Source organism: Alosa alosa, chromosome 3 (genome assembly GCF_017589495.1).
Source record: "Alosa alosa isolate M-15738 ecotype Scorff River chromosome 3, AALO_Geno_1.1, whole genome shotgun sequence".
Classification (NCBI taxonomy): Eukaryota; Metazoa; Chordata; class Actinopteri; order Clupeiformes; family Clupeidae; genus Alosa; species Alosa alosa.
This window is the reverse complement of record NC_063191.1, coordinates 36,630,091-36,647,608: the sequence shown is the minus strand read 5'-3', so window position 1 is coordinate 36,647,608 and position 17,518 is coordinate 36,630,091. Positions and strand designations below refer to the sequence as shown.

The following is a 17,518-nucleotide window of genomic DNA, read 5'->3' as shown; positions in this document are numbered from 1 at the left end:
CTATACTAATTCAAATTAAACTACAGTTGGACCGTGAGTACGCATGGGTTAGACTTCGAATTCAATTGCTTTTATTTATGAACTTCAGCACAAACTAAGACATACTAAGATATACTCTTCGCATATGGTGACGACTTTGTGCCTACCTGCTCGCACAACCCTGTCGGTAACCGCGCTCACGCCCACTCGCTGCTACTGCAGTGTCAGAAAGCACACAGCCCCGCCCTGAAGAATATAAATAGTTTTTTTGGCTCAATTTTTCCATTACTCTCTTACAGAGACCACCTTGACGGACACTGTGAGAGATTTTTAGGCTCGCTCAGCCTTCATTATTAACACATATTTTCCTTTTCATATTCCCCCGGAGAACAGTCAACATGGTAAGTTTCCTTTTCACTATCGACTAACATTTAAGCTTAGGTTTTAATGGAACGGTTTCACCATGGAGCGTAATAGGCTTTGATTGATACAGAGTATAGAAAAACAGTTAGGCCTTTCTGTAGCCTACGAGTTATCGAGGCAGCCTATTGGTAAGCTACTCTCCAACCTATGCACATTATCTGTCAAAATACCGACATTATCTGCCTACAGTTTGAACTGAGTGCCCGTGCGTTTTATTTAAGGACACCTTTTTACCACTTGAAATATGTTACAAACGTCTGTAATTAAAAAAGTGCCAGAATGTAACAGTAAGTGCAACAGTGTCCATTTCAGCCAACATAGCAGCAGAAGACTAGGAAGAGGGAGAGGCGTCGACACTGGTTTGGCAACTCCTACTATGTGCCAATGAGTTCAGTTTTAAGGTGTGTCTCTTCGACTCACTCCACGACTTTCCATCTTTTCCCTAGATTTAACTATTTTATAGAGGAAAATGGGGAATATAGTCCTCCATCAAGTAGACAAAATAAGCCAACTCTTGAAATGTGTTGAGCAGAGTTGGATAACACTCTGAGAAACTCTCTTTAAAAGCTGGCCTGTCCACTAATGTTGCTGCTAACTCCTAGTAGGCCATTGCTTAATGCTCATGTGTCATAATTCAGAGCAAATTCTCCACAGTATGTTTGTCAGCACATACATGGGCACTGCTATTGCATTATTCCTGCATGACTGTAACCTAACCACATGCAAATTATTTTGTGAAAACAATTTGAAAATCATCTCCTAATATATATAGGCCTACAATCTTGATCCCGTAAGTGAGAGTGCCCTGCACAGACTGACCTGTAAATCAGGTGTCTTGTTCATATGGATGTTTGGGCCTTTCTTGAACAGGTCTTGACACATGAGCTGGGCAGCAGGGGGGTTTTAGGGGTATAAATAGCTCAGTGTCTAGCATGTCCATTACAAACCTGCCAGTCAGACACGCGGGCTCCACGTTTAGACGTGCTCCATGTTTAGACGTGCTCCACGTTTAGAGTAACTGTGAAAGAGACACAGGGGCTATCCCATGAAACTGACCCCAATAGATCTGGAACAAGAAAATAGGCTCCAGAAAAGTCTATTTGACGTTGTACACACATAAACACATGGGGGGGGGGCATAACTTCTAAGATGTTATAATCCTGTTTTTAAATCCTGTAATTAGTCAGTTACTGATATAAATAGTACCTATGTGGAAGGCATTAAATTTGAAAAAAAAAAAAAAAAGTTATGTCTTGAGGGGCCAATAGTGTCATGAGTCTGATCCCGGTGCTTTGTCCCCTATGGCAAGTGTTTTGTAATAGCATACAGTATGTTTGAGATTTAATAAGAGCTTAGCGCAGCATGGAAGGGACACCTGATGATGTGTGTGCACTGCATCATCACTTGACAGACCTGTTGGGACACGTAGTCACTGTTTGTTGATAGCTCATGAGAGAGGGATGTTGTAATGTAGTGGAAATGTACACCCAGTTGTGACATGATAACTGTCAAAACCAGGCTCACAGCAAGACCAGGAACACAGATCTCACACAGTCATCTCAAACAGGAGCCAAACCAAAACCAGCCACAGACCAGGGCCACGCTTGGAGCTGTGTACTACAGAGTGGCCCAAGAGTAACGCACACCAAAACACTATTAACGAGGTGCTGACCTGACCTCTGGTGATGAACTTAAAGGAGAATTCCGACGATTTTTCACATAGATCTGTTTCTCGAGGTCACCGAGAACTGTCGGCACGGCCGTGAGGCCTTCTTCAGATCCACTGCTGTAGTCCTAAGTGTGCTTGTTGCGATGTCACTATAGTCTAATGAGGCTAATGATGAAATATCCAGTATGTACTGAGTTTCTTTAAGAAAACAGAAATAGTACTAATAATAATAAATCAAAAGCTTTATTTAATACTGACTTCATATAGTGCCTCAATTATTTTGTTCTTTTTTCATTGATGACCAAGAGACCCATTTTGCTGAGCACCCTTTAGTTTTACTGCAAGGGAAGGGACCCAGGGAAGTGTTTCTCTTTCTGTATCTGGAAATAGTTTCTGTTTTGACATTTTTGAAGATAACAGTAACTTACACAACACAGTAGTCTGAGGCACCATACTTTCAACACTTATCACTATAGTTTTGACTGTCACACGAGAAACCACGGCCAGATGGCATTTACCAAACCATGTACCTGGGTTGCCTTGAAACGATACTAGTTCAGTATTTACCAAACGCGTACCTACTGTATGGGTTGCTTTGAAACGATACTAGTTCAGTATTTACCAAACGCGTACCTACTGTATGGGTTGCCTTGAAACGATACTAGTTCAGTATTTTTAATCTGTAACACACCAGGGCCCATGCCCCATGTGTACTACGGGATCTACGCCATCCATTTCTGTCAGCATTTGCAGAGTGTAAATGTCAAAGCTGCGTCAAAAAGGGCAGAAATATGAATTGAAACATCTGGAACACATCTGGGGCCATTCCAGCCAGCACCAGTTTGTCTGTGTATTTCTGTGTGTGTGAGTTCAGTGTGATTTTAAGTAAACAGTCTCAGGGCTTGTAAATGGAACATAGGAGCCCACTCAGACATTCAAACACACACACACACAAACACACACACACACACAGAGAAAGAGACACACACACACACTATATAACATAAAGTCACACATAGACTGGTAAGACCAATAAATACCAAACAACTGAAATAAACATAGCTATGTGTTATGAGTTATCTGAAAAAAATCAACCTGAACTGAAAAAAAGAGTATCCTGTCATAACCATTAATGCAACAACCTCTAGATGGAGCCTCTACTCCGGTAAACAGTAATATTAATTTGCATCTAATCTGAAAAAGGGTTTAAGACAGTCTCTTGTTCCTTCTCTCTCTCTCTCAATCACTCTCTCTCTCCTCTCTCTCTCTTTCTCTCTCTCTCTCTCTCTCTCTCTCTCTCTCTCTCTCTGTAGCGTGAGTGTATATCCATCCACGTAGGCCAGGCGGGTGTCCAGATGGGCAACACCTGCTGGGAGCTGTACTGTCTGGAGCACGGCATCCAGCCGGACGGGACCATGCCCACCCGCACGTCTGGGGGAGGGGGCCACGACGACTCCTTCACCACCTTCTTCAGCGAGACTGGCTCGGGGAAATACGTGCCCCGGGCCATCTTTGTGGATCTGGAGCCCACTGTTATCGGTAAGCATCACAGAGCATCAGTTTTGCCATGCGTATCTGTAGAGATATTGGATGGGGATGGGGTCGTTTCAAGGCGCTGAAATCTACAATATTCCTAGGTCAAATAGTCAAAATAGATTTTCATCTGAAATGGAGAAAACAAATATTTAAAAATAGAAAAAAAAATGCTACAAAGAGATGTCTGTAAGACTTCTTACAAACTCATAGTATTAGGTTATTAAAATTGTTCTTAGAACTGAGTTATAAGTCATGTATGTAGTTTATAAAGAGATCAAATTTGTCCAACTTCATATGCTTCGTACCTTTCTCCCTACTTATAATCAGGCATTAGAAAGTGCTGCTGACCAGAGTATTGCAGTAAAGTCATTTGTTCATTTACTTCCTTAGATGAGGTGCGGACAGGTACCTATCGCCAGCTCTTCCATCCTGAGCAGCTCATCTCTGGCAAGGAGGACGCTGCCAACAACTACGCCCGCGGGCACTACACCATCGGCAAAGAGGTCATCGACTCGGTGTTGGACCGCATACGCAAACTGGTAGGGGAACAATAAGGTCATGATTTGTTCTTCAGAAGTAAGAAACTCATTGTTTAAATGTCTTCAAACTGTATTCGAAATGTTAATGTTCCCATAGCGCCCTTTTACCTCAAAATGTCATTGGTATGTGAGTAAATTTTCATTTCAGTGCAGTAAATAAAAATCTGTTTTTTTTTCACTAGACTGACCAGTGCACGGGTCTCCAGGGCTTCCTGGTGTTCCACAGCTTTGGTGGGGGCACCGGTTCTGGTTTCACCTCCCTGCTAATGGAGCGTCTCTCCGTCGACTACGGCAAGAAGTCCAAGCTGGAGTTCGCTATTTATCCAGCTCCCCAGGTGTCCACTGCAGTGGTGGAGCCCTACAACTCCATCCTGACCACCCACACCACCCTGGAGCACTCTGACTGTGCCTTCATGGTGGACAATGAGGCCATCTACGACATCTGCCGTAGGAACCTCGATATCGGCGGCCCATCATACACCAACCTCAACCGTCTTATTAGCCAGATCGTCTCCTCCATAACGGCCTCCCTCAGGTTTGACGGAGCCCTGAATGTGGACCTGACGGAGTTCCAGACCAACTTGGTGCCCTACCCTCGTATCCACTTCCCTCTGGCCACCTATGCTCCCGTCATCTCTGCTGAGAAGGCCTACCACGAGCAGCTGTCTGTGGCTGAGATCACCAACGCCTGCTTTGAACCTCAAAACCAGATGGTGAAGTGTGACCCTCGTCACGGCAAATATATGGCCTGCTGTCTGCTGTACCGTGGCGACGTGGTGCCCAAAGACGTCAACTTGGCCATCGCTGCCATCAAGACCAAAAGAAGCATCCAGTTCGTGGACTGGTGCCCCACTGGCTTCAAGGTGGGCATCAACTACCAGCCCCCCACTGTGGTGCCCGGTGGTGACCTGGCCAAGGTGCAGAGGGCCGTGTGCATGCTGAGCAACACCACCGCCATCGCCGAGGCCTGGGCCCGGCTGGACCACAAGTTCGACCTGATGTACGCCAAGCGCGCCTTCGTGCACTGGTATGTGGGGGAGGGCATGGAGGAGGGCGAGTTCTCCGAGGCCAGAGAAGACATGGCCGCCCTGGAGAAGGATTACGAGGAGGTGGGCATCGACTCCTTTGAGGAGGACGAGGAGTATGAGGAGTACTAGAATGTTCAAGAATATATTTTCTTTTCTTTTCTTCAAGGATATATCTTTCCCTTTGGGTCGCTGGGCATACTTAAATATTTTAAGTATAAATATTTTCATATGTATTTTTCAACACATAAATTTTATGGGGCACATGCCTATCAATAAAATATTGTTGTTGCTGGTTCTTCCTTGTGATTCATGTAGGCCAACTAATTTTACTGATGTAGGGCAGAGGAGAGTCGTTTCACAGCACCAGCACAGGTGCACAAAGTGAAACGTTCTGCAGTGGTTTCATATTTAACTACTTTGATCAAAGATGACAGCTGCGCAGGAGTGGGCAGGGCTGATTTCATTAAGTCCACTTCACACGCTGTCCCGAAAATATGTTTGGTAATTTGAATCTCTACAATCCACAATCATACCACATGGTGGCGGTATCGTGTAGAATACAGATGTCTCGGGACACTGGGCAGTCCGGAATGACTGCTGTCTGTGTGAATTGATTGCGCAAGTTGACAGCGAAGACAACTACTGTACAACGGTATAAACACTACAATATTTTACTTAGTCCTACGTGTTCTTTTTTTGCAGGTTGTCTGTTGCCATTGGGTTTGGAATGTGCAGGTAGATTACAACAACAGCTCATAGTTGTGTAGCGAGACGGAGAAGTTGAGGTAGTCATAAACCTCGCCGATAAACACAAACTAGTAAACCAGGAAACGCAGTGTCACTCTCACCTTCAGTTAATTATTTTAATGCAGTGAATCTCTGCGGATTCATCACACCCCGTTGCTAATGCGTACGTGCGTGTGTGTGCATGTGTGTCAGTCGACAGCCACATGTGTGATTTCCAGCGCCATACATACGTGCGTCTGTTTATTTTTTCTTAGTTAGCGTAATAAATCGAGTGCCTACCATAAACTACCCCTGCTAGTTATTGATCTGATAATTAATCAGTTTTGGAGTTATTTAATTAGCGCGGCATTACAGGTCAACGTTGAGTGCCTTTGATTGGGCCGAGTTGCCAGGTCGCTACTAAATCACAGCAGTAGGGATCTAACATCAGGCAACGCTCCGTGCGTTTCATACATGTCAGCAGGGTTTGGTAAGCGTGGCAGTCTATCACTAAGACCTTTGGGTGATTAATAAACGAGGAAATAAAATAACTCCCTATTTAAGCAACTTGCCAACACTTAAATAAGTGAGCAACTGGCTGGACCGGCGATGATGTCACTGCCTCTGTCAGAGCTGACCACACAAACACGATGAGATGGCAGGTTTCACACTGATCATGCGCTGAATCTGAGGGAAATTCTGCCGATTTATTAGAAAATTTTGACGAATATCATTTACCTGTTGAGTCGGTGGCGGACTCTTATGTGCAGTTAAGGGAATTCATCTGTTGCAGGCTGGGATTTTGTTGGTAAGCTGATTGGTAGGCCTACTACGGTAACCAGTACCACAAAGGGACAAGGTGGTAATTTACTTTTTCAGCTTATTGCTTTCCTTCACCATGCTTTTGCGTTCCCTCGCAATAATTTTTGCATTCCCTCATGAAGTCAGAAGGATAACAAAGGAACGCAAAACTATTATGAGGGAACATAAAAATATTTCGGGGGATTTGGTAAATGCTCTCAAAAATAAATCCTGCCATGGCCCTCCACTGGCTGGTTAGCGCTTCGGAATTGTAACTGGATGGTTGCCGGTTCGAACCCTGACCAGTAGGCACGGCTGAAGTGCCCTTGAGCAAGGCACCTAACCCCTCACTGCTCCCCGAGCGCCGCTGTTGTTGCAGGCAGCTCACTGCGCTGGGATTAGTGTGTGCTTCACCTCACTGTGTGTTCACTGTGTGCTGAGTGTGTTTCACTAATTCACGGATTGGGATAAATAGAGGGAGAGCAGATAGCTAACAAACGTTCAGAAAAAGTCCTGTTGGCAAATTTGAGCAAGTCGGTAAAGGGCCTATTTCACACAATTTGAGGGTGCTGAATTCAAATATTTTGTTTACCAAGTTAAATTTTGATTTTTAAGTTTACTAATTAGCATAATTCTAACTATTATGAACAGTTGTTAGTCTTTACAGAGGATTTACACTGTATTTTTGTTTTACTGTTACTGTATGGTTATTTGTGAAGTGGAAATAAGTCTATCCTCACTCAAGTGCTGTCTAGCAATGTGGAATGTCCAGTAGTGATCACTGCAAAAACTGCTCTTTCAACACTGATAATAGATGCTCAAGATCTAGTTATGTCTTTAGGACACCCATCTGACTGCAGCACATTTAAGAAGTATGCAGGAAAGTTTGTAAGAAACTTTTGTATTGTTATTTGGTATTTGTTATGTGGTAACAAATGATAAGAAATAGACCTAATGTAGGAATGCACACAGATATTGCAACAGATAATGGTGTAGGCCTATCTGATTAAGACCTGAGTGGTTGAAACATACTTATTAAATTACTTATTAAATTACACTGGGAGCAAAGAAGACTATCTTCACTTTTTTTCCCTTTGCAACTGTCAAAGAAATCCCATAAACACGGGAAGCCTAGGTAGCCTACATCAGATGGCCTAAAGATTAGGCTCTTCTGCATAGAAATAAGTGAATTGCATGCAGTAATTTGAACACTGACCTTGATCTAGCCTACTTTGGCTATTTAAAGGTAATTTATTGCCAAAACACCACACAATATAAATGAGCTATAACAAACAATAAAAGGAATTAATTACACACAAACTACTATTTTTAAATAATAATTATGTAGGAAGTTTAGAAGTTTAAAACCCAGAATTGACCAAAAGTGCACCAAATTCAACACAAATGACTCAATACACTTGGAGGAGGCCTGCGTCCTTTCTTTTCCAGATATTTTAGGATTTGGATATCGTTTCAGTATCAAGTATCAAGATGGCAGGTATTGTATCAAAGTCATAATTTTGGTATCGTGACAACACTATGCCAGAGCCACTCTGTTTTCTAGATGTCGAGGATCGGAGGCTCGACCACCAACAAGTGATGCTGCTCAATGGCATATTAGAAGAGCACATTATCAAGCTCTAGTATGGAGGCAAGCACACATACCAAATCCAGTGTTACTAGAAGTGCAACTTGTTATTGTGATGAAATGCATTAAACACCACATGAGTGACTCACTATGTTAGCAATAAAAATATGGTTGTGTTTTGATTAGAATTTCCGAGTTTATTACATGTAAACTGTAATCATGTTCCCTTTAAATATGTTAACAAACTATAGTATGGCTTCTTTAATGCTTAAACATGTATTTAGAGAACGCTTTTATTTGGTTTTAGTGATTACTTTTAAAATCAACCCAATTTAGGGAAAAAATTGCTATTTTATGTTAAAATGCTGATTATGCGGCTTAGAACTCAGAATTGAGCTTGGTAAACAAAATATTCAGAATCAGCACCCTCAAATTAGGTAAGAAGGGTGGTTTACCAACTTTTCCTCAAATTTGCCGTCAGAAGTTCTCTTCTGGGAAGCTGCTCCCCCTCATAAATGCAGAGACCAAATTTCCCTCACGGGATCAAAAGAGTATATATACTTATACTTAGATGGAACTGTCCAAAATGAAAGACCTTGCGTTCACACAAAGCTCAGTTTACCAAAGATTTCTGTCTACAGGGTGTAAGTTACTGAGCATGTAGCCATAGCCATTGCATATCGACCCGACCTGATCAGGAAAACCTCTTTTAGTCACGGCAGGTGTCACAGTGCCGTTAGATGATTGCATTGATCGGATTGATTTGTTACTGCTTTTCATCCACGTCGCTCCTCAAAGGTGAGTACTTTATCTCCATATATGTACGCGGGTCAGGAGACAGTTTACATCTATAGCTCTGAGTGATTCAATGAAAGTGTGTTGTAGGTGCCTTAACGGTAACTATTTTGGGGTGGAATCAATATATTTTTATTTCCTTTGGACCCGCTGTAAGTGGCTTGCCAATAAACCCGGGGTGAACATGCTAATAAATCTACATATCCAAGTGTTTTGTGTGCAAAACGATATTGGGTGATCATAGAAGGTGGAGGGGAGAGCTACTTAATTTAGTGAGACCATTAGCAGGCCTATGCTATGAGCTCCCGTTTCATAGTGCTTGATTTAACATCTTTGGGATTTCTTTATCAATACTTCGTTCCTCGGTCTGTTTCAACACCAGGATTCATTGACATTCCAGGGTAGAAAAAAGCAAACACTCAATCCCTCAATCAAGCATGAAACTATACATGTACCACCACATCTACAACCTTTTTATGCACACACACACACACACACACACACACACACACACACACACACACACACACACTAAGCTTCCACCCTTGATGGCTCAAGAAACAGTGGTCAGCAAGCTCGTTGAGGCGGTGTTTTGATTGGCCCTAATTGGTGGATCAGGACAACATTAGCTTTGATCAAGGCCAGGAGATGATGAGATTACGCTCGCTTGCCATGGCGATCTGGCCAATGGACAATGTGTCAGGCACAGGCTGAGAATTAGCTGATTAAACACAGCCTTGAACAGTGGGATGTGTGTGTGTGTGTGTGTGTGTGTGTGTGTGTGTGTGCATGTGTAAAGTAGGGTGTGATTAATGGTTGTTGGTGGGTGGTGAAGTCTTTGTGCATTGTGTCACAGACTTGTCAGCGAGTGACTGAAATGTCTTCATCAATTTGTACCCATTACCATGTCAATAGAGGCAGAGGGGAGCAGAGCAGAGTAGAGAGAGAGGAGGGAGGGAGAGAAGGAGGGAGGGAGAGAAGGAGGGAGGGAGAGAGAAGGAGGGAGGGAGGGAGAGGGAGGGAGAGAGGGCTGTTTAACCATCTGCATAAGGAGGCTCTTTAAATAATCAGCCATGAAATCTAATGCTCTGTCACTCTCTCTCTCTCTCTCTCTGTCACAGTGTGTGTGTATGTGTGTAAGAGAGAGAGAGATGGAAAGAGCAAGAGAGAGAGAGAGAAACCCAAACATGCTTGTTTTTCTCACTCTCTCACACACACATCCTCTCTCTCTCTCTCTGTTTTTCCTTTTTCATTTCCTCATTCCCTCACTGTTGCATAGCCTTTCTCTCTCTCTCTCATACACGCCCTCACACACAGTCACATTTGAAGACACACTTTTCTGTCCACCCCGCCCCACCCTGAGAGACCTTGCTTACCGTAAACCTGTTTCATTTGGCTGAAATAGAGTGCTGACAGACCCCTCACATTGATTAAACACAGCACCTCCTGGGCCGTCACTGTCACCGGGACACGTGCGTCAGCAAGAGCGGCCTCTTCTTATTTATTATCGTTTATCTTCAACGGGAGGTAGAGGACACAGAAAAAAGGATCCACATTTTTTCCTTTCAAAGCACCGTTTTGAGTGTGCTTTGGTTGAATGAAATCCATGATTTCAAGCCCCTGGTCTTAATTTTATGAACAGAATTGACTGATAGTCCGGAAAGTAAGTCTGAGTGAAAGACTATGTTGTGTTAATCTAAAAAAAAGGACCATTTGTCACAGTTTAATGAAGGAAAACAGAACACTGATACATCTCAGATGATCTCAGATCTCAGTCAGTCCAGGGACTGTGGTTGCATACTGGGTTTGACAAATTTGTGTTTGCAGAGAGACATAAGAATGTATAGTCCTTCCCACAGGGCATCCACCGAACCCAAATAATCTTTTGAAAAAAGTCATTTGGTTTTCTTGCGTTGCGAAACATATCTTTTCAACTCGTTTTTAATTTTCTTTTTCCATTTTTTTTTCGTTTGGACTGAGCACACCAGTTCATTCACCAGTGGCATTCTTCATCGCACAGGATCGACATGCTCACACACTCACACACACACCCACTCACTCTCTCAGTTCAAGGACGGGTGAGGAGATATCAGCTTTGAGCTAATCAATATCACCATGTCCGTCCAGTCCCGGTAGCCGATGGAGGGAACTGTTGGGTCTCTGTGCAGCTGTGGCTGGCTGGAGGTGCTGGGAGGGAAGTCGTAGGCTGTGGCGATAACGCGGATAAGCAGGAGTGATCCACACATCATTACAGGCCCATTTAAGCGCCGTTCCCCGACAGGAGTCTTATCGCCGGCCCACCGTCACGAGAGAAAGTTCAGCCAAAGGCCGAGAGAGATTGGCCAGGGAAACCGTAGCCTTGTTGCAGGTGCATGTGAGAAATTCCAGGGCACAGCCATCTATTTGGAAGCAACAACCTGTTTTGTTCAGTTGTTTAATACGTTGAGCTCAAACATTGACATTTTAATTAAAAAAAAAGAACTTGGGAACATGGTGACGTTGGAAACATAGTGAGCCAATCACACTCACCAACTGGTGACTGTACAATTGACGTCCTTTAGTCCTTGAGGGGTGCGCTATACGCATGTTTGAGTCTCGTACTTGTAATGGCCTGGTAAAGGGGTTATGATAACATGTCATCTGATCCTTGACTTCCCGAAGATGTATTACCTGCAGCTTTAATGCAAACCTATTGCGGAAAGTGTTTCAACAGAGGGCAAACCCACTTCATACACACACACACAAACACACACACACACACACACACACACACACACACACACACACACACACACACATACACACATGTCTTCCTCCAGTGCCGTCTGCCAGTGAAGTGAAAGTTGAATCATTTCATAAACCACCACCAGCACCATGCATGCGTTTGAATAGGAATAAATCCCCTCTTGAGCGCTGTGAAAGGAACAGGACAAAGCCGGGCTAAATGACGGTCAGCGCAACAAAAGAGACAGGAACCCGTTCCCCCTGACTTCACTTTCATAACGTCCGGCAGGCTCAAGGAACTGTCACTCTTAAGCAAGCTTGGGCAGTCCGTGATAATTAATCAGAGGGAATTAATCTCTTTTGTGTGGACAATTTTCTAGCTGTTTCCTCCTATATGCTTGCGGAGTGCTGTCAGCTACTGCTGCGGTACGTGCTGTTGTGGTTCAGCAGTTTGTCTTTTGGGATAAAAGTGTCAAGTTTAGGAATGTAAAGACAACCGTTCACCTAACGTGACCCTGTTGCTTGGTGTCATGTTACCATGAAAGGGCATCAGGAATCCACACTATTGGATACAACTCAGAGTTGTTGTTTTATTCAACTATCACCCACGTAAACCTCATGAATAGAAAGTCTTAACAGAAGAAAATAGTGCAGCGAGACACAACCATTCATCAAGCATTTGATTTCTTGCAGGGAGCACAAGCTGGGTCAATATGTTTATGGGTATTGTAATTAGCAGGTGCTTTTTAACGTATGAATAATTTAAGTGCTTAATGTAAGCTTACTGTATACTTATAATGTGTTTTACACAGGTCAGTATGAGAGGAGCCACAGGTCCAGACATTTACATTCTGCCAATATGATTTGGCCCTTGATCTGGGCTGGATTGGTCTTTTTGTAGTTGTGTGTGTTTCTCCAGGGAAGCCACCAGATGTGAGTCTAAAGGCCTTTTCACACAGAGATCACGCTAAATTTGCGGGAAGAGGGGACGTCTTTTTGCTGTCGTTTTGTGTCTGAAAGCGAGGTGAAAATTTGCCGGCCTGCTGATCTGTTCACATGATGCGGCATTTTGGGGAGCCAGAAGGCAGGATCAGCTATAGTAAATTAAATTGTGACGTGCAACAGGGTGCGTGTAGAGTGATAGTCGTAGGCCTTATGTGCGTGGGCCTTCAGATACAGCAGGTGTGATTTCAAAAACCATGGCGGGAGAACCGACTGCACTTTTGTTAGCTTGCATTTGCTTTGCTGTTGCTGTTAGAATGTTAAATTCTTGCGATAGATGTCTTCAGACAATAAAACGTAATTTGGAAGGGAAATTGAAGAGAAGAGTTGCCCCTTGCCTTGGCCGTACATGTAACACAATTTATTCATGAAATCGTTCAATATTACAACAATAAAAATAGCTTGTGTAGCCTACTGTCTTAATTGAAACATGCTTCGCGCACAAATTATAGCCTAGGGCAAAGAGAATGGACATCTCAACATAAGGATACATTAGAAGATAATGATTAATGTAAACTTTGTCACACGACGTGATAAGCAGTTCTTTAAAAACATAACGTTCCATTCAGTCATAAATCATTCAAAGCGTGAGGCCTAGTGCTCGCCATGAAAAGAAAACAGCAGCTTAATATTTTTCAGGTGTTTAACAGTAGGCCTAGGCGCACTGTTAGCAGTTATGCCGAAGGCAGTGAGATTATTAGGCATTGCATCCTGTCACTCAACATCGCAGTTCGGGTTGATAAGATTCAGTTAATGCCAGTATGGATCGTCTCAAAGTTTGGGACAACCAAACAGCAGTGTAGGCAAAGCAAATCCTAATTGTTAGGTTACCATAGCTGTCTTTTCTCTAGGCCTGGGCCTATCGGAAATCGCGACATAAGCTCATTGGTTTCTTTTTTCTTTTCTTTCTTGTTCGCGTGTTGGGTAGTGAAGCGATAATGCATTTAAAGCAGTACAACATGAGCCAGAGCCGATATGGCCAGAACTGCTGCTCTGTAAAAGTATTTCTGTGCCCCCCAAATTTGCTGAACTACTTGCTAAGTAGCTTATTCATCACATGTAGGCTATCACACGAAAAAGCTTTTTCTCAGCCTTTAAACGATGTTAGTGGTTAGTTGTTGTGGTAAACGGTTCGCGAGAAAAGTAACTTTAATTTAATCATATTTTTTTGCGCCCATCTCCCTACGCATTCATCTTGGTGGAATACTTCGCGAACTTTCCCTCAACACATGACAAACCATATATCAGAATAAACAACAGACCTTACCGAACATAAAGGTGTAAAGCATTCCCCTGCACAGTTAGCCATTCCAGAGTAATCCGGTTTTAAATTTGCAGCAATGTCTTTATGCATGTCTCCAACTTTGCGCTTCCTAATGTGTTTCAATTGTTCAATAAGTCTACATGATTTTATAACAGGCCAAATACAAAATAAATGTTACAAATATCGCCTAGATAAGCATTACAATCAGAGGATATACATATAGGGCAGACAGACGCTCGTGAGTTCATACTTTGTTTTGTCGCTGGATTTTAAGATAGCCTATTATGGCAACTGATTGCATTCCAAGCTACAGTCAACTCTAGCAGGCATTGAATGACTGGAGACTTTGTGAATTTATAGACCCTTTCAACAAGGTAAACAAAAACAATGCTTGAGCATTCTATTTGGGCCCCAATCTACTTCCTCTGCATTAAGATAACATATGGAATGTTAAAAAGGAAGTCTTGTGTGGCCAACTATGATGCTGATAATGGAACTCTCTTGAAAGGGTCTATTAACGTTTTTCATTATTCTATTCTAGTATTCTAGGTTCTATAGCTTTGTTTACATCCAGCTGGTAGGCAAGGGACAAGTTGAACCCATTGAACATCGTTGTCTGCAGCTGCCTCTCAGTAGGCTACATCTCTGTATTTCAGCAATGTCAACATTTCAGGCATCAATAAAGGTGATGATGAAACGTTATCCCATTGTTCAATATTTGATAGCCGGTCACAGGAACGTTGTTTCGCTAAAATCGCCCTGATTTGGTGCATTGATCTGTATCGGAGAACCTGCATGTAGCCTAATGGTAACCTAACTTTTTTTTCTCTGTTCAAAAAACTTCGGTTTACCACGAACGATAGCCTTTCTTAGACGATAGCCTTTCTTAGAAGCTGTGAAATTTGACCAGAAAGGAACATGTCTTCCTTCTGAAAGCTGACACAAAATCAAACAATATTTGATCATTTAACTTCAACTGAACAGCGACGGGTTTTGGTAGGCAGTAGACTCAGCAGACTTTAAAGCGGTAGCCTAGAAGCTACTGTTATAGCCAGAGTCAGTCAGCATCATAACATTAATGGCGTTAGTCATGAATCCTGTAACATATTATATCATATAACAGCGATGGCTTATTCCAAGGCGATCTGCATGGATATATAACCACCCAGAAAAACTCAGAATGTGAGTGATAAAGTTCATTAATTGTGTGAAACTTTTTATTAGTTATCCATTGCAGCATCGGCTTATATTAGGCTGTTATGCTAGCTCAGCCTTTAAATATGTTGTTATTTTGGTCATGTGGACTTGATTAAACGGGTAAAAGATAATTCATAAACTGCTTATTTCTTACATGACTGAAGCAGTAGCCTAGGTTCAACAGTGGTGTTTGAGGTTGCTGTGTTAAGTTGTTGTGTGTGATCGCTAAACTATTAGGATCAAATCAGTTTATTTTGACATACGGGAGTTAGCCTAAGTGACCTGTAAGCGTTAGCCTATAGCACAAAAGCCTATTTTGTTTTCATTTATTAGCATTTGTTGTGATTATATAATCAAATGACACACATGATAACTTGAAATAGAAGGACAGAAGATAGGTGATTGATGTCCACAAGCACATTATTTCAGAGACAAATTAGAACAAACTGTTCGGTAAAAATAATCTTGCCATGTTTAAAATGCTGCACTTTTTCCCCTTCATAGCCTGTCTCTGGCAATTCATTTTTGGATGACTGTAGATAGTTGTATTTTTAGCCCTACGTCTGCGGTAGACAGTAGGCTACACCATTAGGCTATCTTGAGAATAAAAGACTTCACAGCTGCTAGCGATCATCCTCCACAACCACGAGGGATAGGTAGGCTAAGCGATTGGTTAAATTAAGCCTTTTTGCTTCTTATTGTAAAACCAACTGTTAGGGCCTACACAAGTGGTCGGCATCCCGGTCAATATTTGATATTAAAATTTCAATTTTGAAGCTATTTGTAACTATGTGTAGCCTATGCAACCCGACTGTTGTAGGCTTGCCTACCACTCTCTGCAGTGCCTTGCCTACCATTCTTGCCTACCACTCTAGTTGTAAACAAAGCGGTCACATGACATTATGGCGTGGGTGCAAAACCTTAATAGATTGACATACAACAACAACAACAACACATTACATTTATATAGCGCTTTTCTCGATACTCAAAGCGCATCACATGGGGGGACCTCACTAGTAACCACCACCAATGTGTAGCACCCACCTGGGTGATGCGGCAGCCATATCATTAGAACTCTCACCACACACCAGCTTGAGGAAGTGGAGGTGAGGGAGTGAATGAGCCAATTACAGTGGAGGATGATTAGGGGACCAGATTGAATGAGCCAGGTTGGGAATTTAGCCAGGACACCGGGGAACCCCCTACTCTTTGCGATAAGTGCCATGGGATCTTTAATGACCACAGGGAGTCAGGACCTCGGTTTAACGTCTCATCCGAAGGGCGGCATCTCCTACAGTGCAGTGTCCCGTCCGGCACTGGGGCATTGGGATCGATCTTTTTTGGCCAGAGGGAAGAGTGCCACCTACTGGCCACCCACCAACACCACTTCCAGCAGCAACCTAGTTTTCCAAGGAGGTCTCCCATCTAAGTACTAACCAGGCCCACACCTGCTTAGCTTCAGTTATTCAGCTAAGACAAGGTATCCATTGGTCTGGCTGCTGGCTATAATGGCTGACATAATGTGCTGTCTCTGCGATTGCTGCTTTTGATCAGTTAGATTAATTTGAAATGCCCGCCCAGATTCCCCTTTCCGCCTTGACCCATTCACACTGGTGGCGGAACGAAAAAACTCGGCAAAATGTCTAGGGGGCTTGGTAGTAAATTTGGCGAGACACTTTGTCCCGCCGTTCCGCATCGGTCTATGTGAAAGGGACAGTCGTTCCGCGATTCTGGTACATAAAATCGCGGCGATTTTGCCAGTGTGAAAGGGCCTTAAATGGAGTGGGTATCGTTGGCTAATTAGTTCAATTACCACAAGTGGCACTGGGCACTGGCTGTTTGGCTGGTTTATGACTTGTCTCTTGGCCTGTGTGTGTGTGTATGTTTCTGTGTGTGTGTGTGTGTGTGTATGTTTCTGTGTGTGTGTGTGTGTGTGTGTGTGTGTGTGTGTGTGTGTGTGTTTGTTTGTTTGTTTGTGTGTGTATGTTTCTCTCTCTCTCTCTCTCTGTGTGTGTGTGTGTGCGTGTGTTTGTTTGTTTGTGTGTGTATGTTTCTCTCTCTCTCTCTCTGTGTGTGTGTGTGTGTGTGTGTGTGTGTGTGTGTGTGTGTGTGTGTGTGTGTATGTGTGTGTGTGTGTGTGTGTGTGGGGTGTGTGTGTGTGTGTGTGTGTGTGTGTGTGTGTGTGTGTGTGTGTGTGTGTATGTTTCTGTGTGTGTGTGTGTGTGTGTGTTGGCAGGCTGACTCCCT

The 17,518-nt window shown here is 43.1% G+C and overlaps 1 protein-coding gene across 1 annotated transcript; it reads left to right on the top strand.

Annotated features, from left to right (window-relative positions):
- The first annotated feature begins 257 nt into the window (after positions 1–257).
- On the top strand, positions 258–5,469 carry LOC125291970 (tubulin alpha chain-like). Its single transcript, XM_048239032.1, has 4 exons — positions 258–380; positions 3,385–3,610; positions 3,998–4,146; positions 4,329–5,469. The coding sequence occupies exons 1-4, from the start codon at positions 378–380 to the stop codon at positions 5,301–5,303; spliced, it is 1,353 nt and encodes a 450-aa protein (XP_048094989.1). The 5' UTR covers positions 258–377; the 3' UTR covers positions 5,304–5,469.
- The last annotated feature ends 12,049 nt before the right edge of the window (positions 5,470–17,518 follow it).

Bases quoted from the DNA above. Each gene is read 5' to 3' on its own strand.
- LOC125291970 (XM_048239032.1), top strand. The intron at 3,611-3,997 runs GTAAGCATCACA...TTACTTCCTTAG, and splicing joins TCTGGAGCCCACTGTTATCG to ATGAGGTGCGGACAGGTACC. The intron at 4,147-4,328 runs GTAGGGGAACAA...TTTTTTCACTAG, and splicing joins TGGACCGCATACGCAAACTG to ACTGACCAGTGCACGGGTCT.